Consider the following 24033-nt stretch of genomic DNA (forward strand, 5'->3'; position numbering starts at 1 on the left):
CACAGTGCCATTTCTGGCTTTTTCTACATATGTGGTGCTGAGGAATCGAACCCAGGTCCTCATGCATGCAAGGCAAGCCACCTTCCCAGGCCCTAAATAAGTAATATTAGACTTGGAAGATCGCTGGGTACCAGAAGCTTGGGAGGCCAAGATCTGAGGATCACATTTTCAAGCTAGCCTGGGCAAGAAAGTCTCTGAGACGCTTAATTCCAATAAACTATTCAGAAAAAGCCAGAAGTAGCACTATGGCTCAAGTGGTAGAGTACTAGTCTTGAGCACAAAGAGCCTTAAGCCCCAGGTCTGGCAAAAAAAAAAAAAAAAAAAGAATTGGAAGATCATTTCAAGACAAAGGGATTTTTTTTCTTTTTACTTTTTTGGTAATACTGGGGCTTAAACTGCGGGCCTTGTACTTGCTAGGCAGGGACTCTACCACTTACGCCACTTCACCACCCTATGAAAAAGAAATTTAAAAAAGAAGAAAGTATCTATGTCAAAGAAATAAAAGCTAGAAATATATCATAAAATCAGGAGAATCTGATTATCAAATATTAAATTCTAAAGCCCACTACTTTTTTTTTCAGCACTATCATTGTTAGCGAAACAGTACAAAGATCTAAGAATACCATCATTTCTTGCTCAAAGCGTCGGAAAATTTGTTCTCGTTGTTGCTGTAGTTTGCTATTGAGTTGTTGTTGGGCCCTTTGCTCTTCTTTCTGAAGAAATCTTAATTCTCGAAGTTCCTGACGTCTGACAAAACGTAACAGTAAAGACAGAAAAAATTACACCTCTGAAGTAAATAATCCAAATAATCTAAATTTAAATAATCTAAATCTAAATAATCTAAATCTAAGTAATCCAAAATTTACCAGGACTTTACTTTTGATTATTCCTCAAACTTTGAAGAAACAGAAAACAAAGCACAAATCCCTTTTCATTATGTTGCCTCTACTCACCTGAGAAACCTCAACTCCTCAGTCTTGGAGTCACTGTCTGTAACTATTTTTGACGTTGTTACACTCACTTCCACACCATCCACAATAAATTTGCGTGTTTTCTTCAATGTTTTCTTTTGTCTTCTTGTTTCCTAAGTAAAATTTCATTTTAGTTAGGCTTTGTGTAAGGAATATTAGCATTAGAAACAATTTTCTTTTTTAAAAAATCAAAATACTTGAACAGCCATAAAGACTACACATCTGTGGAACAGGTTAGATCACAGTATGCCTATCTGACTTACACTTTACAGATAAAACCAAATTCTTTAAAGTGAAACTTAGATGTGCAAACCTAAGTTGTATGGCATCACATAATTAGACAGGGATTATAAGCATTTCACTGAATGGCTAATTCATGGAACTTTTAGAGGTAAACAACTTTATCTTGGTCTTTTGTTATTTTTGTTAGTTCTCAAGATTCCTCTGCTTTCTCACTGACAAAACACTTTAAAATGAATTCCTAGTATTTATCTTTTATAAGTGAAGGCAGTGGAAAATCTGTTTGCTGAAAAGTTTTTTAGGGGGCCCCAAAACCAGCACTCAGTAGCTGACGCTTCAGCTCACTGGCTAGCACTCTACCAACTGAGCTACGCCTCCAACCCCTCACGTAAGTTTTGAACATTGCCAGGACAGGGACTCAAAATCCATTTATTCAGTAGAAATATTATTAATAACATTCTTCTATCTAGGGCCAGAGCCTAATATGTGATATCTGAGTTATTAGAAAGGCAGCACTTCTATTGTACCCCAAAGTACTAGCTATAATCTAACGTTTCCTACCAAGATCAACATATTCCTCAATAGGAGCCCAAAGGCTTTTAAATGTTAGTAGAGGGGCTGGGAAGGTGTCTCGGTGATAGAGCGCTTGCCTTGCATGCATGAGGCCCTGGGTTCAGTTCCTCAGCACCACATAAGCAAAAAGGAAAAAAAAGCCGGAAGTGGAGTTGTGGCTCAAGTGGTAGAGCGCTGGCCTTGAGCTGAAGAGCTGAGGGACAGCGCCCAGGCCCAGAGTTCAGGCCCCACAACCAGACCCAAAAAAATAAAATTAAATAAATAAATGTTAGTAGAAATAACAGAAATAAAACACTCCTAAACCTACATTTTGGTAAGCAGATTAAGTGTATAGAACAGATGATTGCTTGGTTTCAATATGGGGAAAGAAATTTAGAAAGTACAGAAAGCCCAGCACTAAGGTGCAAATGAAAGAGGATCTCAAGTTTGAGGCCAAACTGGATTACATAGTTAGATCCTGACAAAGGAAGGAGAAGGGAGGGGAGGGGAGTAAATGTAGATGAAAACAGTAAGCTCACAATGCTCTGGAATTTTAAAGTTGGCCTCTGACACCTTCTAGTCACCTTTCCACAAGCTTCTTTCTGTTTCATCCTCAGGTCCCAAGATCTTCACGATCCTCATCCTAAGCCCTGAAGGCTCTTGACTCCCTCCACACTGGCATGCTATAAAAGGTAGGCCGAAACCAGGCACCAATGGCTCATGCCTGTAATTCTACTACTCAGTAGGCTAAGATCTGAGGATCATGGTTCGAAGCCAACATAAGCAGGAAAGTCCACAAGATTCTTATCTCCAATAAACTACTCAGAAAAAGCTGGAAGTGGCACTGTGGCTTAAGTGATAAAGCACTGGCCTTCAGCACAAAGAGGCATACAGACAACACACAGGCCAAGTTCAAGCTTCTGGACAAGAAAAAAAAAAAAAAAGATAGCCCTAAATGTTCCTAAACCTCCAAATTTCACATCTTCAGTTCTTACTAGGTATCCCAATTAGTAACCCTTAATACTCACAGAAATATTTGTGTCTATAAAAGAAGCTATTAGATCAGTGAATTCATTCTGGATTAATGGAATTTCTACCAGGAAAACTAAACAAAAGAGAGAAAGAGGAAGGAGGAGGAGGAGGAGAAAGGAGGAGGAGGAAGAGGAGGAGGAAGAGAAGGAGGAAGAGAAGGAGGAAGAGAAGGAGGAACAGGAGGAGGAGGAGGAGGAACAGGAGGAGGAGGAGGAGGAACAGGAGGAGGAGGAGGAGGAGGAGGAGGAGGAGGAGGCGGAGGCGAAGGCGGCAGCAATGGAAGCAGCAGCATGATCCAGGTAATACATGAAATACTTTAGATATAGTCAGGCTGAATAGGGTCCTGGAGTTCTGTCCCTAAGGTTATTTCTGCTTTTCAACCTTCTCTTCTATTACTTATCAACCGAAAGTCTCTCAAGAAGTATCTTCTAAAGGGTAGTCCATGGCTCACCTATATAGGAGTTCCAAAGGATCTTTTATTACAAATACCACTTCTCAAGTTCTCCCCCTGGTAATACTTTTTTTTCTTTTTCTTGCCACTACTGATATTTGAATTCAGTGCCTTCTGCTCTCACTCAGCCTTTGGCTCTTCAGTGACACTTTACCATTTGGGCCACAACTCCAGTCCAACATTTTGTTGGTTAATTGAAAATGGAATGTCAAAGATTTTTCTGCCTGAGCTGACTTCAAAACCTCCAGGCCTCAGTCTCCTGAGAAGCCAGGATTACAGGTATGAGCCACTAGTTCCCAGTTTAGTCTCTGGTAATGCTTAAGCACACTGAGATTTGAGAGTTATGATCTAATAGCTCCAACTATGATGGTTTGAGTGTTTTGGTTCTGTATTCCCATGAATCTCAAGGTAGTAGCAAAGGTTTAAATAACTAAGAAAGCAAGGTTGGTCATCTAGGAGCCAGTGATATGTCACAGAGTATTAATGTTCTAAGCATTCTTAAAAAGAGATCATTCTCTCAATTTCTCAGTTCTTTCATATATTACTGATCCTGATCAAAAACTGAATCTAGATGTGTATAATTTTTTTTAAAAAAAAGCTAAATCAAACAAAGCAACTATATTGTACTATTTATACCAGATTTGCAAAAGCAAGTAAGTTTTTAGCAAGTAAGTTTTTTTTGCTGGTCCAGGGGCTTGAACTCAGGGCCTGGGCTCTGTCCCTGATCCTCTTTGTACTCAAGGCTAGTAGTGCTCTACCACCTGAGCCATATTGCCACTTCAGGCATTTTTTTTTTTTTTTTGAGTAGTTTATTAGAGATAAGAGTCTCATGGACTTTCCTGCCCAGGCTGGTTTTCTACCATGATCCTCTGATCTCAGCTTCCTAAGTACTAAGATTACAGGTATGAGCCACCAGTGTCCAGCTTACCAAAAAATTTAAAGAATCTCTCCTTGGTTTTTGTTTTGTTTTGTTTTTAACTATTTTAATAGCTCAAAAGAATTAATAGGGTCAATACTGCATTGATTTAATAGTCTTACTTTCCAGATATTAATAAACATTGAATTGCCAAAATGACAAAGAAACACCCAAACAGGAATCCAAATACACTTACTTGCAAAGATATTGAGCCACTGTCTTTAGTTTTACTTAGGAAGCTAGAGATGGATAAATTCAAGTCAATGCTGCTATTATCAGCGGTAGAACCAGTGCCTGAATCAGCATCATTTTCTTTTTGATTCTCAGATTCTGGTAGTGGTATGGTTTCAGTTTTTGCTAAAGCACTTATTTCTCCTTTATTTTCTATATTTTCAGAGTTAATATTAATACTGGGTATTGGAACAGGCTGAGAGTCAACAGGCTGTAAAACTGCAGGATCTTCATGTTCTGTTTTACTTGGCACTTCATGCGGAATTTCTTTTTTCTCTGTATCTATTTGAGTAGTGGCTTCATGAGCATCCACAGTTTCACTTCTTAGAGCCTTTTTGTCATTATCAATCACTACACTTCTGACTTCTGTTTCTTCAGTGCTACTTGATTCTGTAACTACTTCAACTTCATTTGTTCTTTGTTCCTCATTAGTCTCCAGTATGTTCTCTGAACTGTTGACTAATTGTTCCTCACATCTCCCTTCTACAGATTGTTGATCTAACTCTTTAGGCTCTTTAACAGGAAGAACATCCTCAGTACCACCAGCCTCAAAACTCTCCATGGGCTTACCTACTAATTTCTGGCCTATTTCAACCACTTCTTTCCCATCGTTACTCTGAGCATCCTCAGTAACTTTTTCAACTGCCTTATGTGCAACATCTATTGCCTCATTTGTTTCTACCACATTGTTGGCATTGCTGATCATATCTTTGTGGGCTTTATCATCACTTCCCAATTTCTCTTCGGTATCTTCTTTTGTAAGCTCAACTTCATTGTCAATTGCCTGAGTATCTGCCTCTGTTTCTCCAGTCTCCTGAGAAACTAAATCCACTGTTTGAATAGTAGTATTTTTAATTTCTTCAGTTTTTGTAAGTTTATTTTCAAGTATTTGTTCCTTCTCTTGATCTCTTCTTTCCTCAGGTTTCAGATTATGTTTATTATTTGTTTCTACTGTTATTGTTATATTAGTTTCCCTTCCTTCATTGGCTAAATTAACATCTAAAACTGCTTGATCTTCTGTGTCAGGCAGATTTTCAAGCTTGAGTCTCTTCTTCTCTCTCCCATTCTCCTGGATTCCTGTTGGTCTATCATGGAGTTCAGCCATAACTTCTAAATTAGCATTATTTACATATTCATTAATACCCTCCACAGACTTTTCATGCTCATCAGTGGTGGATTTTTCGTTAAGAACTTTACTGCTAAACTTATCTACAGAAGTAGTGCCTTCTGTTTTTTCTGAGACAGATTCCAAAATACAAGTATTTTGTGAAAGTTTATCTTCTTCAGAGCTGGCAATACTGAGGTCAGAGGAGGCACGCTTACTTGCAGGTATTGGCTAAAAAAGATTTTATACATTTTTGTGTTAAAACATGAACTCAAATCAATAGTCAAAACAGTATGTGTATAAGTATACACACACACATATATATATACATATACACACCTATTTTTAAAACTGATTTAATGCCTATATTCACTAAAACTGGTAATTCTTCAATAATACAAGTGATGAAAATGGGTAACAAGTGGCATCTGTGCTATTAACTTCACCTATATATCAGCCCTTGGATATACTTGTAACCATACCTAGAAACTCAACTGTCAGTATTCACTAAAATAAAATTTCTTTTCTAGATACTAACCAGAGAATTTTCTGTTTCATCATCATCATCATCCTCTTTGCCATCTTCAACTTCTTCTGTTACTTCAGCCTTTGCTTCTGCAATCAGCTCTCGAATGGGTTTGTTGGAATCAACAGTAACAAAGGGATGCTATGGATCATAAAAAAAGAGTATACCTCAATAAAAAGGGCAACACCTGCATATAGTTAGATTCAAAAACAGAACATGTATCCTGATTTGAAAAAATATGTATGGGGCTGGGAAGGTGGCTCAGTGGTAGAGTGCGTGCCTTGCATGCCTGAGACCCTGGGTTCGATTCCTCAGCACCACATAAGCAAAAAGAAAAAAGCCAGAAGTGGCGCTGTGGCTCAAGTGGTAGAGCGCTAGCCTTGAGCTGAAGAGCTGAGGGACAGCTCCCAGGCCCAGAGTTCAGGTCCCATGACCAGACCCCCCAAAAAAAAAAAAAAAGAAAAGAAAAGAAAAAAAAATACGTATGAACTACAGGTAAGAAAAAACACAATTTCATGAAATAAAACATCTGGAAAAGAGAAGAGCCTATAATTAAGTCTGAAGATTTTTTGTTATTTTTTGTTCCTTGAGAATTTAAGGAGCATTTGTCAAAAATGCTAGACTTTTTATCTTAAGAGTTGTAACTATAGGCAGTTTTCTATTTTTTGGTCTGACATGGGGCTTGAACTCTGCACCTGGGCTCTGTCCCTCAGCTCTTTAGCTCAAGGCTAGTCCTCTACCACTTGAGCCACAGGACCACTTCCGGTTTTCTGGTGGTTTATTGGAGATAAGAGTCTCACAGACATTCCTGCAAGGGCTGGCTTTGAGCCGTGTTCCTCAGATCGCGGCCTCCTGAGTAGCTAGGATAACAGGTGTGAGCCACCAGTAACTGGTGATAATCAATTTTTTTAATTAAAACATAGAGCAAGTTTCAAGTAAGTATATTATTAGCTCTTGAAATATGATGACTATATAAATTCTACCAAAAACTCAATAAAACTACAAAGTTTGACATTTCTATTAAAATTACTAAAAATATGTTTGTTTTTAAGATAGTTTTAATATTCTTGAAGTAATGAGACATTTTATTCACCTCTGTATTCCTAACACTGAACAGTGTCTGTCATACATTAAGGCCTTCAGATTCTAGAGCATTAAAACATTAACTCTTATCCAGGCACCAGTGGTGCTAGGTAATCCTCGCTACTCAGGAGGCTGAGATCAGATGATCACACATCTGGGTAGGAAAGTCTGTAAAACTCTTAATTACAGAAATGGAGCTGCGGTTCAAGAGACAGAGCCACTAGCCTTAAGCAAAAAAGTTGAGGAACTAATAAGCCTAGGCACAGAATTTAGGATTCCAATAGCAGAAAAAAGTTAAAGAAAGAAACAGTGGGGGCTGGGAAGGTGGCTCAGTGGTAGAGCGCTTGCCTTGCATGCCTGAGGCCCTGGGTTCGATTCCTCAACACCACATAAGCAAAAAGAAAAAAAAGCCGGAAGTGGCGCTGTGGCTCAAGTGGTAGAGTGCTAGCCTTGAGCTGAAGAGCTGAAGGACAGCACCCAGGCCCAGAGTTAAGGCCCCATGACTGGACCCAAAAATAAAACAACAATATTCTAAAAAAAAGAAAGAAGGAAAGAAACAGTGCTCTAGGGACATCTTGCTGCATAAAGCAACCAAATCTGCTTACAAATAAAGAAGCCAGTCTAAAAACACTACAACAAAGCAGTTACATACCTCATTCATAATTGCCCCAGGGTTTCTTATTCTGTATGTCTACCTGAAATATATTACCTTTTTTTTTTTTTTGGTCAGTCTTGAGGCCTGAACTCTGGGCCTGGGTGCTGTCCCTCAGCTCTTCAGCTTAAAGCTAGCACTCTACCACTTGAGCCACAGCACCATTTCCAGCTTTTTCTGCTTATGTGGTGCTGAGGAATTGAACCCAGGGCCTCATGCATGCAAGGCAAGCACTCCCACTGAGCCACCTTCCCAGCCCTTAATGCTTTATTTAAATATGACAAACAATCTTTTAAAAACATTTAAACTTATCCAAGTACTTTAACATTCCTTTGTGTATATGTGTGCCAGTAATGGGTCTAAGCTTTTTTACTCAAGGCTGCAGTTCCACCACTTGTACTACAGCTCCACTTCCAACTTTTTGGTGGTTGACTGGGAGACAATCTCACAGACTTTTCTGCCCAGGCTGGCTTTGTTTAAAGATATGTCAAAAACATATGACTTTCTGGTATTGTTAGCCTTATTTTTACCTGCAGTAGTTGAGATGTGGTCCACCTGGCATCCACATTCTTTTCCAAGCATTTCTTTAGAAAGTCCTTAAAATTTGATGACCTGCAAAATAAAATTTTAACAATGACAGATTAACTTTACTTTCTTGTTATTAAAGCCAAATGAAATTCCTTGCTACATTATGCTTGTTTCATTATGTCTATAATAAGATACAGTATTTATTCTATATAAGAAATAAGATTTTATAAAGTATATTCTCCTGTAAATACATGTTAGATGTATATGCAAGTATCTAAATGACTGGCATATTGTCATATAGTCATAAATACATTAAAAATTATAAAAATCCTATTATACTAATTCTACAAATACACATCTACCACACATATGTCTGTCCCATAAGTATAGAAAATTACTGTTTTCATGCAGAACTCAACTTACTCATATTTTCAAATACATGGGGAAAATTAGTTATAATTGTTTGTACAGTCACTACATCTTGAAAATATACCCCAAATTAGTTTTCTTTTACTACATATCCAAACTTAAATACCCTTGGAAAATTAGAAAAAATGAAACACCAAGATTTACTTCTTACAAAGCATTGTTTAGAATAGTTTACCATCTTGATGGCTGGGCTAATGTTGGGGGCTCAGATTTTGCTATTTTTAACAGGACTCTCATTGGATTTAACTCATGATGAGGTGGTTCTATCTCTGCCATTTCTATTAAAGTGATACCCAGGGACCAAACATCAGCTTTGTAGTCATAGGGTCTGTCCTTTGATGTCTCACACATGACTACTTCAGGAGCCATCCTGTAAGACATAAAATTCAAAGTTAAGATGTTTAACTAAGAACAATTACTATAAATCAGTCACTATAATAATTTATGTGAACAATATTAGTAATAATAACTCCTGACATGACTAATACTCTAAATTCTCTCACATACACACACACATACACACACACACATACAAAATACCTACCAATATGGTGTGCCAATAAAGGAATCCCTTCTTTGAATTGTCCTGGTGTTTTTAGCTGATACTCCAAAATCCGCTTGAAACAAATAATTATACAACAGCATTAATGAGAGCTTTTAAGCACAGATTATATTTAGCGGGGTAAGGAGTCTTTCATCAAGACTGCCTTTATTAAAGAGTAAGCAAAACAAACATAATTTCTCTATAATTCCAATCTTAACCATCCTCTTTCTACCAGAAAACTGCCAAATACATACATTTAATACCACCATCTGTATTTATCCTTAAATGATAAATTCTCCAGAACTGAACCAAAAAATAGTAACTTGAAAACAGAGCAATTATTCAATGCAAAACAAAACACCCACTAATGCTACATGTTACAATTAAATCAGTATTTTTCCTGTTTGAAAAATATTAATTATACCAAAGCAGCATTTCTAACAGCATTAGGTATTGCCAACTATCTCATAAAGTTACATTACAACAAGGATAAGAGTGGTCGCGCGCATCTGTAATCCCAGCACTCACAAGGTAAGACAGCAGGATCTGGAGTTCAAAACCAGATTGTGCTATACAGCAAGACTCTGTCTCAAAAAGCCAACATCCAGGTTCCACTGGTTCAGGACTGTAATCTCAGCTACTGAGGAGTCTGAGATCTAAAGATTATGGTTTGAAGCCAGCCCAGGAAAGTCTGTAAGCCTCTATCTCCAATTAACCACCAAAAAGTCAGAACTGAGTTGTGACTCAAGTAATAGAATACCAGTCTTGAGCAAAAAAGCTAAAGGACAGTGCCCAGGCTTTGAATTCAAGCCCCAGGACTGGCACACAAAAAAAAAAATTACTTCCCATTTAAATGTCAAGAAAAAAATAAAGCAAAATGGCTACTGTCACTTGGTATCAACATAGCTTTTAAATATATTCTAAATACCCTCTAATATTCTTCTAAAAGTATACAAATTTAGATTTTATCATTAGATTTTTTTGGGGGGTGTGTATGCTCTGGTCCTGGGGCTTGAATGCAGGGCCTGGACGCTGTCCCTGAGCTTCTTTAGCTTAAGGCTAGCACTCTACGACTCAAGCCACAGCCCTACTTACAGCTCTTTTGTAGTTTATTAGAAATAAGAATCACATGAGCTGGGTGCCAGTGGCTCACAACTGTAATCCTAACTACTCAGGAAGCTGAGATCTGAGGATGGAAGTTCAAAGCCAGCCCGGGAAGGAATGTCTGGGAGACTCTTATCTCCAATAAGCCACCAGAAAACCTGAAGTGGTGCTGTGGCTCAAGGATAGAGCACTAGTCTTAAGCTGAAGAGCTAAGGGACAGAGCCCAGGCTCAGAGTTCAAGCCCACAACAGACCAAAAAAAAAAAAAAAGTAAAGAAATCACAAGAACTTTCCTGCCTGGCTGGCTTTAAGATTACAATCATCAGATCTCGGCCTCCTGAATAGCTAGGATAACAGTCATAAGCCACCAGCACCCAACCTAGATCTTTTCTTTTCTTTTTTTGGCCAGTGCGTGCTGGGGCTTGAACTCAGGGCCTGAGCTCTGTCCCTGATCTTCTTTTGCTCAAAAAGCAATCTACCACCTGAGCCACAGTGCCGCTTCTGACTTTTTGTTTATGTGGTAGTGAGGAATTGAACCCAGGGCTACATGCATGCTAGGCAGAACTCTACCACTTAGCCACATTCTCAGCCTTCCAGATTTTTAATATTTTCTGGATATATTTAAAGAAGGATGTATATATAAAATTAACTAGTCCCAAACTATAACTATGTATTTAATTCATCTTGTGAAGTTGATCATTTATTCTTTCAGTACACAAAGACAAAATTATAATGTTAGTCTTTATACTTTCTTTAAGTATGATTCTCAAATCTAAATTTTACTTTGTGGGTTTGACCAAAGTACCATAGCAGAAAACAAGAGTGTAAAACTAAGCATGGAGGACTGGGAAGGTGGCTCAGTGGTAGAGCGCTTGCCTTGCATGCATGAAGCCCTGAGTTCGACTCCTCAGCACCACATAAGCAGAAAAAAAAAAAAAAAAAGCCGGAAGTGGTGCTGTGGCTCAAGTGGTAGAGTGCTATCCTTGAGCTGAAGAGCTGAGGGACAGCACCCAGGCCCACGACCGGACCCCAAAAATAAATAAATAAACATGGAGAAATCTACTACACATAAATTTTACAAAAAAAATTAAACTGAGCTAATACTACTATACTATATTATACTCCAAATATAAAATATTTATAACACCTACACCAAAAAAGGGAGAAAATTTACCTAACCTCTAAGTATTTTTAATTAGGTATGCACACACAGGAATTCTGGTAATTCAGGTATTATTTACTCAAGAAAGCATTCAAAAAATTGCTAGGGAGGGCTGTGAAAGTGGCTCAGTGATAAAGTGCTTGCCTTGCATGCATGAGGCTCTGGGTTCGATTCCTCAACACCACATAAGCAGAAAAAGTCAGAAGTGGTGCTATGGCTCAAGTGGTAGATCGCTAGCCTTGAGCTAAAGTGCTGAGGGGCAGTGTCGAGGCCCAGAGTTCAAGCCCTGTGACTGACAAAAAAGAAAAGAAAAAAATTGCTAGGGAGTAATTTGCATAGTAACAAAACAATATCAAATTATATACATACAGGAGTAATCTCAGAGCAAAAATTCAAATATTTTATTCAAGTTAATGACTTACCCAATTTAATATCTCCATCTAAGGTAAAAAGAATGTTGCCAGCTTTAAGATCTCTGTGGATGATTTTATTATCATGTAAGTAATTCAAAGCCTCTAAAGTCTGCTTGCAAACTACTTGTATTTGGGACTCAGTTAATGGTCTCTCAAGTTCTAAGAAGAAAAAGTAAAAGAAAGATCTGCATTTTTATACAATGAAAACATAATAATAAGCTCTATATGTATTTATATATATATTCAGTATATACATCTTGTCAAAGATCATATAAATTTATTTTAGAACTATATATCTAAAATGATAAACTTCCTGACATAATTATTTCATTTCAGAATTGTAATTATCAAATATAAAAATATAATCAAACTGATTTCTTAATTTACTGAACTATACTATATACATATACATATATATATATGTATGTGTATATATGTGATATATATCATATATATTATATATGTGTATATATAGATATATATGTGTGTATATAGATATACATATATGTATGTATATATAAGTGTGTATATATGTATATATGTATGTATATGTATATATACACATATATAAATAGTTGAAATCCTTGTATTTTTAAATATAATTGAAGATATGAACATAAAGAACAAAAGGTATACCAGGAGCTAGTAGCTCCATCAGGTGCCGGTGGTTACAGCCTGCAATCCTGGCTACTCAGGAGGCTGAGATTTGAGGCTCCCAGTTTAAAGTCAGCCCAGGCAGAAAGTCACCATGACACTCTTATCTCCAATTAACCACTTAAAAACTGGAAGTGGAGCTGTAGCTCAAAGTGGTAGAGCACTAGCCTTGAATAAAAGAGCTCAGGGACAGTACCCAGGCCCTGAGTTCAAGCCCCACAACCAACAACAACAACAAAAAAAAGAGTAATAGGTACTTACCAAGCATCACAGCATCTACTGCTCCACCTGCACAAAATTCAATGAGGATCTGCATGCAAATAAAAAGGCATGTGTCTAAAACTATATCAAGTCTCAGAAATGTTATTCAAGTTAGCAATAAAAAAAAAGGTAAAGGAATAGCTATCAAATAATCTCAGTTGTGGAAATATTATGTTAAATATGACTTTGTCAAGAGTTACAAGTCTTAAAGAATACACATTTAAAATAGCACACTGTATTTTTTTTTTTGGTCCTGGGGCTTGAACTCTGGGCTTGGGCACTGTCCCTCAGCTCTTCAGCTCAAGGTGAGAGCTCTACCACTTGGGCCACAGCACCACTTTCAGTTTTCTGGTGGTTAACTGGAGATAAGAGTCTCACAGATTTTCTTGCCCAGGCTGGCTCTGAACCGAGATCCTTGGATCTCAGCCTCCTGAGTAGCTGGGATTGCAGGCATGAGCCACCACTGGCGCCCAGCAGCACAATTTTTTTGATACAGGTTTTTGATATGTAACAGAGTCCCATCTTGCTTCAATCTCATAATCATCTTGGGTCCATCTCCCAAGTGTTATTATAGGTATGCACTCTGAAACTCAGCCATGCTCATTTTTGTTAATGACCATTTTTTGTGTCCTTGTTTCTCTAAAATTACCAAGTACAGATTTTTTTACTTAAGTACATTATTTTGTCATCCCTGAAAGATTGTATTACTTTCATCTATAAGATAACTATTGTGATATAAGTAATCAAATATTTTGTCTACCTTTATCAATAAATAAGTACTAAAAAATAGAGAGATTTATTTTAGTTACATACACACACAGAGGGCTTCAAACTTACTAACAGGTGTTTTTCCTTGACTTCCTGGTAAGATATAACACTATGTACTTACTCTTCCTTGTTAACCCATATCACTGTTTTAACTTTGTATTTACTGTGATTCTTTTATTAATTTATGTCTTCCATTAAACTGTCCATCAGAGCAATTCAAATGTTTATTTTATAATAGTCCTCAGTAAAGATCTATGTCTTAAATTGTCTAGGAGTTCAATTGTGGGGAGAGGAGGGGAAGATGAGTGAGAGACAGAGACAGAGAGAAAGTAGGATAGCATAGAACGAGTGACTATCTACTTACTGTAATGAATGATGACATTTTATTCCAGTATATATTTATGTCTATTTTCTTAAAAAATGTCTTTTTTCTTAGTCGTTGTGTCATACACTAGAGTTGAGCCTGATAATAAGTAACATTTCTAGTAAAAATTTTAGTTTCTTACCTGATTAATAAAAACCTTTATAGGAAAAGACACCTTTAGTTAGGTGCTGGTGGCTCATGTCTATAATCCTAGCTACTCAGAAGGCTGTGATCTGAGAATCACAATTCAAAGCCAACCTTGGGCAGAAAAGTTCATGAGATTCTTATCTCCAATAAACTCAGAAAAAGTTGGAAGTGGCTCTGTGGCTCAAGTGGAACTAGACTTAAGCAAAAGCAGCTCAGGAACAGCGCCCACCTGAGTTCAAGCGCCAGGACCAGAAAAAAAAAAAAATAGAAAGAAATCTTTTTTTTTTTTTTTTTTTTGGGTCCGGTAGTGGGGCCTGAACTCTGGGCCTGGGCGCTGTCCCTCAGCTCTTCAGCTCAAGGCTAGCGCTCTACCACTTGAGCCACAGCGCCACTTCCGGCTTTTTTCTTTTTGCTTATGTGGTGCTGAGGAATCGAACCCAGGGCCTCATGCATGCAAGGCAAGCGCTCTACCACTGAGCCACCTTCCCAACCCAGAAAGAAAGAAATCTTTAGGGCTGGGAATGTGGCTTAATAGTAGAGTGCTTGCCTAGTATGCATGAAACTCTGGGTTCAATTTCTTAGTACCACATAAACAGAAAAAACCAGAAGTGGTACTGTGGCTCAAGTGGTAAAGTGCTAGCCTTGAGCAAAAGCTGAGGAGTAGTACCTAGGCACTAAATTCGGGTACCAGGACCAGAAAAAAAAAATCTTTAAAGAAATTTTTAATTCCCAAATTCAAATTATTAACAAGGATATCTAATTTCACATTTGGGAAAATCTCATATTCTTGACCATGCTTTTCTACCTGGATCCAGTGTTAAACTATCATGATAAAAATGGTATAATCTAAGGTTGGGAAGGTTGCTCAGTGGTAGAGCGCTTGCCTTACATGCATGAGGCCCTGGGTTCGATTCCTCAGCACCACATAAGCAAAAAGAAAAATGCTGGAAATGGTACTGTGGTTCAAGTGGTAGAGCGCTAGCCTTGAGCTGAAGAACTGAGGGACAGCGCCCAGGCCCAGAGTTCAGGCCCCACGATAAGCTTCAGGTATAATCTGAAGCTTAAATGTGAGCATGTGTTGAATCTAAGTTATGCGGTTAATGACTCTCTCTGGAAGATCAACTCTCACTCAAGTAACATTACTGAAGAAGTAAAATATAAAATAAGCTTTCACAACATCTTTAACATCACCAATTCATTTTGGCTACTCCAGATAAATAGAAAATACTTACCCAAAGATTGTTCTCATAATAGAAGGCATCCAGAAGCTTGACTATGTTTGGGTGATCACAAGATGCTAATATATCAATTTCAACCATATAATCTTCAAGTTCTTCTTCAGATTTGGTGTCAATCACCTTTGCAGCAGCTAAAACATTAGTCTCTTTATTCTGGGCCTAAAAATCCAAGAGACAAAAGTGTCACAATGCATACTTTTAAGTTTTAAATTTTTTCAACTTAAGTTTTAGGTTCACAGCAAAAGTGAGCAGAAAGTAGAGTTCCTTTAAACCTCCTCCCCCTCCACACCCTGCTCTCATACATGCAAATCCTTCCCCATTATCCTCACCATTGTGGTATATTTGTGACAAATGATGAGGCTATATTAACACAGCATTGGCTTTTATTTAATAGTATGTGTTTAAAGTTCCTCTAGGTCATTTTGTGGCTTAATTAAGCTCATTTCCTTTAGGGCTGAGAAATCCTCCACTAACTAGATATACCACAGTTTATTTATTCATTCACCTAATAAAGGATATGTTGTTCACAAGCATGGGTAGTTGTAAACAAAGTTACTATAAACATGCATGTGCAGGATTCAGTATGAACCTAAGCTTTCAATTCATTTGGGTAAATACCAAATGGTATAAATACTGGATCCAACCAGGTTTGGATTGTAAGAACTTGCAAACGACCCTCCAAAGTGACTGTACTGCTGTGTGTTCCTCCTAGCAATGAATAAAAACTGTTATCGCTCTTAAGTCCTCATAAGCCTTTGGCGTTATAAGTGTATGTTTTCATCATTCTAATAGGTGTGTTGGCTGGTATCTTGTTTTAAATTTCCCTGATACATGATGGAAAGCATCTTTTCCTATAGTAGTATAAAGTTCAAATCTTTTGCCCATTTTTTTAATTGGGTTGTACATTTTCTAACTGTTGAGTTTTAATAGTTCTTTGTATTTGGTTAGTACTCCTTCATCTGTTATGTTTTATAAATATTTTCACACACCCTGTGGCTTGTCTTCTCATTCTTGTGATGTGTTTTTTTCTTATCTATTTATTATTTTTACATACTTGTACAAAGTGACATGGTTATTTTTAAAAGGTAACTTAAACCAGATACTAGAGGATCACACCTACAATCCTAGATATTCAGGAGGCTGAGATTCCGAGGATCATGCTTCAAAGCCAGTGCAGGCAGAAAATTCCACAAGATTCTATACAAAATAACCAGCAATAAGCCAGAACAGAGGCATGACTCAAGGGTAGAGCACCAACCAAACATTGAATTCAAACTCCGGCACCTATTTTTTTAAAAAAGAAATTTAAATAAAAATATTAACTACTACTTGCTATTACAGTACTTAGCTTTTTATATGCATAGAGGGTAGTGTTTCAAATTACTGGCTCTAACGAGCCTCAACTCAGGGTTCAAAATCCCTGTAGTGTAATCTTCAGTGAAACTGAGCTACTCCCTCACAAATTTGACAGAATGAAGGTAATATATATTTACCAAGTGAAAAAACACATGTAAACATTTAATAGAATTTCCAGCACATATAGTAAGGACAGAAAGCATTAGCTAAGATTATTACTGTTGTTATTTAATCCTCATAGTATCCCCATGATGTTTTATCATCCCCACTTCCAAGGAGAATATAAATAAACTTGAAGGTAAAAGGGCTTCCACAGGTCATGGGACTTAGATATCCAAATCTGTTTCCAAACTCCTTTTATTGCCTTAATCATTTTTGTTTTGTTGTTTTTCTAAATATAATTTTATTGTTGTTATTAAGGTATTGTACAGTGGAGTTACCATTTCACAATTCAGGTAATGCACACTGTTATTGTTTTTTAAATGGCAAAGCAAAGAAATTAATAGAAAACATACCATTATGGGAAACAAGGCTCCTAGACAGCTCAAAAGCCATCTAGAGAGGAACATTTTCTGTTTCCCACCCAGCAAGGGAGAATTAAAAATGCCAGCATTAAGTATTGAAGAATACCCTAAATATGCCACTTTGACATAAAGGTTACTTTGAAAAATGAAATGCCTGGAAAGACAGAAATAAGAAGGGCATGATCATTTTCTCCCTTCTCAAAACAGAAAATTTACAAAATCCCATATGAAAGATGCCTTCTTTGTATCAAGAAGGGAATAAAAATCTTAGATGGAAGTCAGCCCAGGGGAATTGTACAAATAAGACTTACTAAAATAATTACCTTTCTTTATCCCGCATACTTTGCCTACTTTTCCACAAAACAGCTCTCTTTGTTCAACCTAAAACCAAGGCATGTAGGTTTTGCTATTTCTTCATTCCCTTAGGAGAGAACTTCTGTGCCACATAAAAGTTAATTAAATTTAGTTGGGCACACCCCCCTCCTGTGGTTCATGCCTATAATTCTAAACTATTCAGAAGCTGAGATGTGAGCAACAAGATTCGAAGCCAGTTCAGGCAGCAAAGTCCAAGAGACTCTATTTCCAACTAATCAGCAAAAAATGCCAGGTTGGAGGTATGGCTCAAGTGGTAGAACACCAACTATGAGGAAAGAAGGTGAAGAGGGAAGGGGAAGAGAGGAAGAGGAAGAAGGAAAGAGAGGAGAACAAAAGAGGAGAGAGGGAAAGAGAGAGAAAGCCAGGCACTAGTGGCTCATGCCTGTAATCGTAGCTACTCTGGAGGCTGAGATCTGAGGATCTCTGTTCATCAAAATAAGCCTGGACAGGTAAGTCCAAGAGACTTACATGCAATTAGCCACCAAAACATGGGAAGTGTGGCTTAAATGATAACATGCTAGCCTTGAGGAAAAAAAAAAAAAAGCTCAGGGAGAGCACCTGAGTTCAAGCCCCAGAACTCTCCTCTCTATCTCATACACACACACACACACACACACACACAATCACACACACAAAAAAAGAAGAATCATTTTGATTACTACCGTGAAAAACAAGATAAAGGTCAAGAAATATCTTCAAGATAGAATAGGACTTCATGTTTGATTGCGTTTGGTGTGAAGGAAGGAGGTATTAAAAATGACCCTTAGAGGGCTGGGAAGTTGGCTCAGTGATAGAGCACTTGCCTTGCATGCATGAGGCCCTGGGTTCGATTCCTTAGCACCACATAAGCAAAAAGAAAAAAGCCGGAAGTGGTGCTGTGGCTCAAGTGGTAGAGCACTAGCCTTGAGCTGAAGAGCTGAGGGACAGAGCCCAGGCCCAGAGTTCAGGCCCCATGACCGGACCCAAAAAATTTTTTTTAAAAATAAAAATGACCCCTAGATATCTGGCCTATGTAACTGGTAGTTAAAGATAACTAAATGTAGCCATGCACTGGTGGCTCACATTTGTAATCCTAGCAACTCAGGAGACTGAGATCTGAGGACCACAGTTCAAAGCCAGGACAGGCAGGAAAGTCCATGAGACTCTTATCTCCAATTAACCACCAGAAAATCAGAAGTGGATCTGTGGCTCATGTGGTAGAGTGCCTGCCTTGAGCTGAAGAGCTCAGGGACAACTCCCAGGTTGTTTAAGCCCCACAACCAACCAAAAAAACAAAACAAAAAAACAAAACATGGAACTGAAGAGCATTAGTCTTCAATCTGAAAGGACTTAGCAAATAGCCCAAAAAAAGGAAAGGAGGCAGGGAAGACTTGTGTCAAATCATATCATAATTAGGTGACAAAAAGAATATCTTAAAATCTATCAAGAGACAAAGATCACAAAGAATCAGAAAACAAAATGGCATCAGACTTCAACAGTAACACCTAAAGCCAAAAGACAAAGAATTTCCCAAAGTTTTAAATATTCTAAGAAAAAAAACACAACAACAAACATTTTTATGGAAGGATTGTGTAAGTCAAGCATGACATTATAATAAAGAGATATTCAGACAGCAAAATCTTTAAAACCGAACTTTCAATGGCCCTTTTCTCATAAGGTTACTAAAAGTTCTACACAAAAATCCAGGAGGACATTCCAATAGGAAAAATAGATGCCCTTGAAGTTGTTTGTTTTCCCACAGCTTTCAGGGGAAAAAATTATGACCATTACATTAAAAGACTTAAATAAAGATAAAGCATAAGCATATATATGCTAAGTGCCAGTGGCTGGCACCTGTAATCCTAGCTATTCAGAAGGCTGAGAGGAGGGGTTCAAAGCCAGCTGGGGCAGGAAAGTCCATGAGATTCTTTTTTTTTTGGTCAGTCGTGGGGCTTGAACTCTGGGCTTGGGCGCTATCCCTCAGCTCTTCAGCTCAAGCACTCTACCGCTTGAGCCACAGCACCACTTCCAGTTTTCTAGTGGTTCACTGGAGATAAGAGTCTCACAGACTTTCCTGCCCAGGCTGGCTTTGAACTGTAATCTTCAGATCTCAGCCTCCTGAGTAGCTAGGATTACAGGCTTGAGCCACCTGAGCCTGGCTCCACAAGATTCTTATCTCCCGATTAATCACCAAAAAATGGAGAAGCTGGCTGTGGCTCAAGTGGTAAGCATCAACCTTGAACAAAAAGGATCAGGGACAGCATCCAGGCCCTGAGTTCAAGCCCCAAGACTGGCACAAATAAAAACGAAATAAGATAAAAGTATACACAGATGAGAATATTCAATAATAGATGTTAATTTTCCCAAAGTTAATTTTTAATTTCAATTTTTAAAAATCCAGGTTTTTTACACCTGTAATCCTAGCTACTCAGGAGGCTGAGATTTGAGGATTACGGTTCAAAGCAAGCTGGGGCAGGAAAGTCCATGAGACTCTTATCTCCAATAAGCCACAAGAAAACCAGAAGTGGAACTGCTGCTCAATTGGTAGAGTGCTTGCCTTGAGCTGAAAAGCTGAGGGACAGTACCCAGGCCGAGTTCAAGCCCCAAGACCAACAACAACAACAACAAAAAAAGAAAGGTTTTGCAGAACTTAACCAAGATAATTCTAAAATATACAAGTGCTAAAGGCCATGAAGAAACTTGACCCTGCTGGAAAAATCAAGAGGGAATATTACTCTATCAGCAACTTAATTGTAATACTCTCACAATTAAGAAAGTGGAATGCTTATACAAGAACAGACAAATATTGGTAAAGACTGAAGAAAGAGATACATGTTATATATAGATAGGATACTACAGAATAGTAAGATACTACCTCTACACAACAGAATGGTTCTGAGAAAACTAGGTATGCATATGGTGCAAAAAAAATAAAATTAGGGGGGAGAGCTGGGGAGGTGACTCAGTGGTATAGGGCTTGTCTTCCATACATGAGGCCTTGGGTTCGATTCCTCAGCACCACATAAGCAGAAAAAGCCGTTAGTGGTGGTATGGCTCAAGTGGTAGAGCGCTAGCCTTGAGCTGAAGAGCTAAGGGACAGCGCCCAGGCCCCACAACCAACATAAAAAATAAAATAAAATAAAATAAAATTGGGGGCTTGGAATGTGACTTAGCAGGAGAGTCTTTGCCTAGCATGAAGCAAGCCCTAGGTTCAATTCCTCAGCACCACATAAACAGAAAAAGCCAGAAGTGGCACTGTGGCTCAAGTGGTAGAGTACTGGCAAAAAGAAGCTCAAGGACAGTGCTCAGACCCTGAGTTCAAGCCCCAGGACTTGCAATAAATTAAATTAAATTTAATTTAAAAAATAAATAAAATTGGATCCTTCCTACCTAATACTTTATACAAAAATAAATTCCAAACCCATTAAAAAGGTACAAAAGCCTCCAAGTCCCAGTGGCTCACACCTACAATCCTAGGATCTCAGTTCAAAGCTAACCTAGACAGAAAAATCTGTGAGACTCTCCAATTAATCACCAAAGAGTTGGCAGTGGAGCTGTGGCTCAAGCAGTACAGCACATTAGCCGGAAGCAAAAAGACTCAGGAACAGTGCCTAGCCCATGAGTTCAATCCCCAACATGACATTAAAAAAAAAAGTGGCAGTAACTGTGTAACTACAACTATCTGCACTGACTGAATAGGTCAAATATGCACATGCTCTTTAGCTGAATCTTAACAAAAAAGATCAACTTGCTCCTAAAGAGAGAAAAACTGGGAGAGACCAGGTAAGGGGTGACACTGTCCAAACAAAATGTACTCATTACCTGATTTATGTGACTGTAATCTCACTGTACATCATCTTTATAATAACAATTTTTTTTACTATTTATCGTGTGTGTGTGTGGTGTGTGTGTGTGTGTGTGTGTGTGTGTGTGTGTGTGTGTGTGTGTGTGTGTGTGTGTGTGTGTGTGTGTGTGTGTGTGTGTGTGTGTGTGTGTGTGTGTGTGTGTGTGTGTGTGTGTGTGTGTAGGTTTGTGGGGCTTGAACTCTGGGCATGGGTACTGTCCCTGAGCTCTTCAGCTCCAGGCTAGCACTCTACTACTTGAGTTACAATGCCACTTCCAGTTTTCTGGTGGCTTACTGGAGATAAGAGTCTCACGGACCTTCCTTCCCGGGATGGCTTTGAACCACGATCTTCAGATCTCAGCCTCCTGAGTAGCTAGGATTACAGGCATGAGCCACCGGCGCTCGGCTTAAATTAATTTTTTTAAATGAAATTTTCTTTACCTAAAAACAAAAATGCAAATAAATTCCAGTGAGCTGTAGACCTAACCACTTAAAGGTAATGTCATAAGCTCTTAGATTAGCTTCATGATCCTGAGTTAAGAATACTTTAAAGGACCAGGCATGGTGGCCCATGCCAGGCGAGGTGGCTCAGTCAGGAGGCTGAGATCTGAGGATCTCGGTTCAAAGCTCGGGCAGGAAAGGCCAGGAGACTCTTATCTCCAATAAACCACTCAGAAAACTGGAAGTAGCACTGTGACTCAAGTGGTAGAATGCCTTGAGCTGAAGAGCTGAGGGACAGCGCCCAGGCCCAGAATTCAAGCCCCACAACCCACAAAAAAAAGAATACCTTAAAAGTAACATAAAAAGCTTTTGCTATAAAGGAAAAAACCAACAATTGTACTGCATTAAAATCAAGAATTCAGTTAGTAACAAGGCACTATGTCAAGAATGAAAATACAATCACAGAGTAAGAATATTTTTGCAATAACCATAATGGTTAAAAAGTTCAAAATAGTCAGGGGAAGAGGGGGGGAATAGGAAGAGATGGAAAGGGGAAACAAAGGAGGAGGCAACAATGCTTGATAAGAAATGTACTCATTGTCTTGCCCATGTAATTGTAACCCCTCTGTATGGTATTTTCACAATTAAAAAAAAAAAAGTTCAAAATAGGGGCTGGGAAGTTGGCTCAGTGGTAGAGTGGTTGCCTCACATGCATGAGGCCCTGGGTTCGATTCCTCAGCACCACATAAGCAGAAAAAAGCCAGAAGTGGCACTGTGGTTCAAGTGATAGAGTGCTGGCCTTGAGCTGAAGGGCTCAGGGACAGTGCCCAGGCTGAGAGTTCAGGCCCCATGACTGGCAAAAAAAAACAAATAAAAACCTAAAACATGGGCTGGGAAGGTGGCTCAGTGGTAGAGCGCTTGCCTTGCATGCATGAGGCCCTGGGTTCGATTCCTCAGCACCACATAAGCAGAAAAAAGCCAGAAGTGGTGTTGTAACTCAAGTGGTAGGGCACTGAAGAGCTGAGGGACAGCGCCCAAGCCCAGAGTTCAGCACCCACAACCGACCAAAAAAAAAAATAAAATAAAAATTTAAAAAGTTCAAAATATAGCACGTATATATGTTTTTATACACACTCTATAAACAAGAAAAAGATGCCAATAGGAAAATGAACATCAGAATGGAATATGAAAGAAACTCAAATGTCTACTTAGTATATGAAAAAGCCTTATTAATAAGCAGAAAAAGGTAAGGATTATCAAAAATTCTGATGAATGCCAGAAACCAGTGGCTCATACCCTATAACTCTAGCTACTTGGGATGCTAAGTTTGGGAGAATCAAGGTTAGAGCCCATACTAGAAAGATGAGTTCTCAAGAGCTCCTCTCAATGGAGAGCTGGATGTGACAGCTCCTGCCTGTCATCCTAACTAGATGAGAAGCCTCACAAAGGTGGACTGAGCCCAAATACAAACCTAAGTTAAAAACCCTATCTCAAAATAGAAATCCCAGCAAAATCAGGACATTGTCACACTCTATCAATGGCAACTTATACTGGTATAATCTGTTTGGCATCTAGTAAAATTAAATTTATGCTATTCTATAACTCATCAATTACACTCCTGTGTTAAGTCTAAATGCAATTCATGAATGTCATTATGTGTGTTGGCCAAACTCTAGAAACAACAAATGTGTCTGTTAACAGTCAATAATTAATTATACGTAATGGGCTACTATGCAACAATAAAAATGAACAGGTGGTTTTAAGTGATAAGGTAAATGAAACAAACATAATTTTGATTCTGAGAGTTGACATCAGAATGTACCCAGTATGATTCGACTTTTTATAAAGTTCAGGTGGAGACAAAATAAATTTATAATGTTTAAAGGTACATACTAGGTAGTAAACTATAAAGAAAAGCAAATAAAGATAGGAATATAGGATTCCTTGCAGAAGGAGGAAAACTTTTTTCTCTCAAGGACCATACAAAATTATCAATATAGGCACAGGGTCTCAGGCAGCCAATGATAAACATAAACATCTATCTGTCAGGCACCAAATGATTTCCAGGGTCTTATACATCCCTGGGACATTCACCACCACTAGTTTAGAGGTAAAGAAGGAATCATATTCATACAGGAGGCAGG

General features: G+C 38.3%; 1 protein-coding gene across 2 annotated transcripts in view; it reads right to left on the reverse strand.

Moving 5' to 3' along the window:
- Slk (STE20 like kinase) overlaps positions 1 to 24033 on the reverse strand; it is a 48750-nt gene that overhangs the window by 20499 nt on the left and 4218 nt on the right. For both annotated transcript variants that reach the window (XM_042689613.1, XM_042689614.1), the window contains exons 2-11: positions 15365 to 15529; positions 12854 to 12902; positions 11948 to 12097; positions 9261 to 9333; positions 8892 to 9086; positions 8290 to 8371; positions 6037 to 6165; positions 4359 to 5729; positions 954 to 1084; positions 624 to 747 (exon numbers count right to left, since the gene is read on the reverse strand). In XM_042689613.1, the coding sequence (XP_042545547.1) occupies positions 624 to 747; positions 954 to 1084; positions 4359 to 5729; positions 6037 to 6165; positions 8290 to 8371; positions 8892 to 9086; positions 9261 to 9333; positions 11948 to 12097; positions 12854 to 12902; positions 15365 to 15529 (2469 nt within the window). The remainder of the gene's footprint in view (positions 1 to 623; positions 748 to 953; positions 1085 to 4358; positions 5730 to 6036; positions 6166 to 8289; positions 8372 to 8891; positions 9087 to 9260; positions 9334 to 11947; positions 12098 to 12853; positions 12903 to 15364; positions 15530 to 24033) is intronic.

The sequence above is a fragment of the Dipodomys spectabilis genome, unplaced genomic scaffold (assembly GCF_019054845.1).
Source record: "Dipodomys spectabilis isolate Male_0828 unplaced genomic scaffold, ASM1905484v1 ptg000125l, whole genome shotgun sequence".
NCBI classification, from domain to species: Eukaryota; Metazoa; Chordata; class Mammalia; order Rodentia; family Heteromyidae; genus Dipodomys; species Dipodomys spectabilis.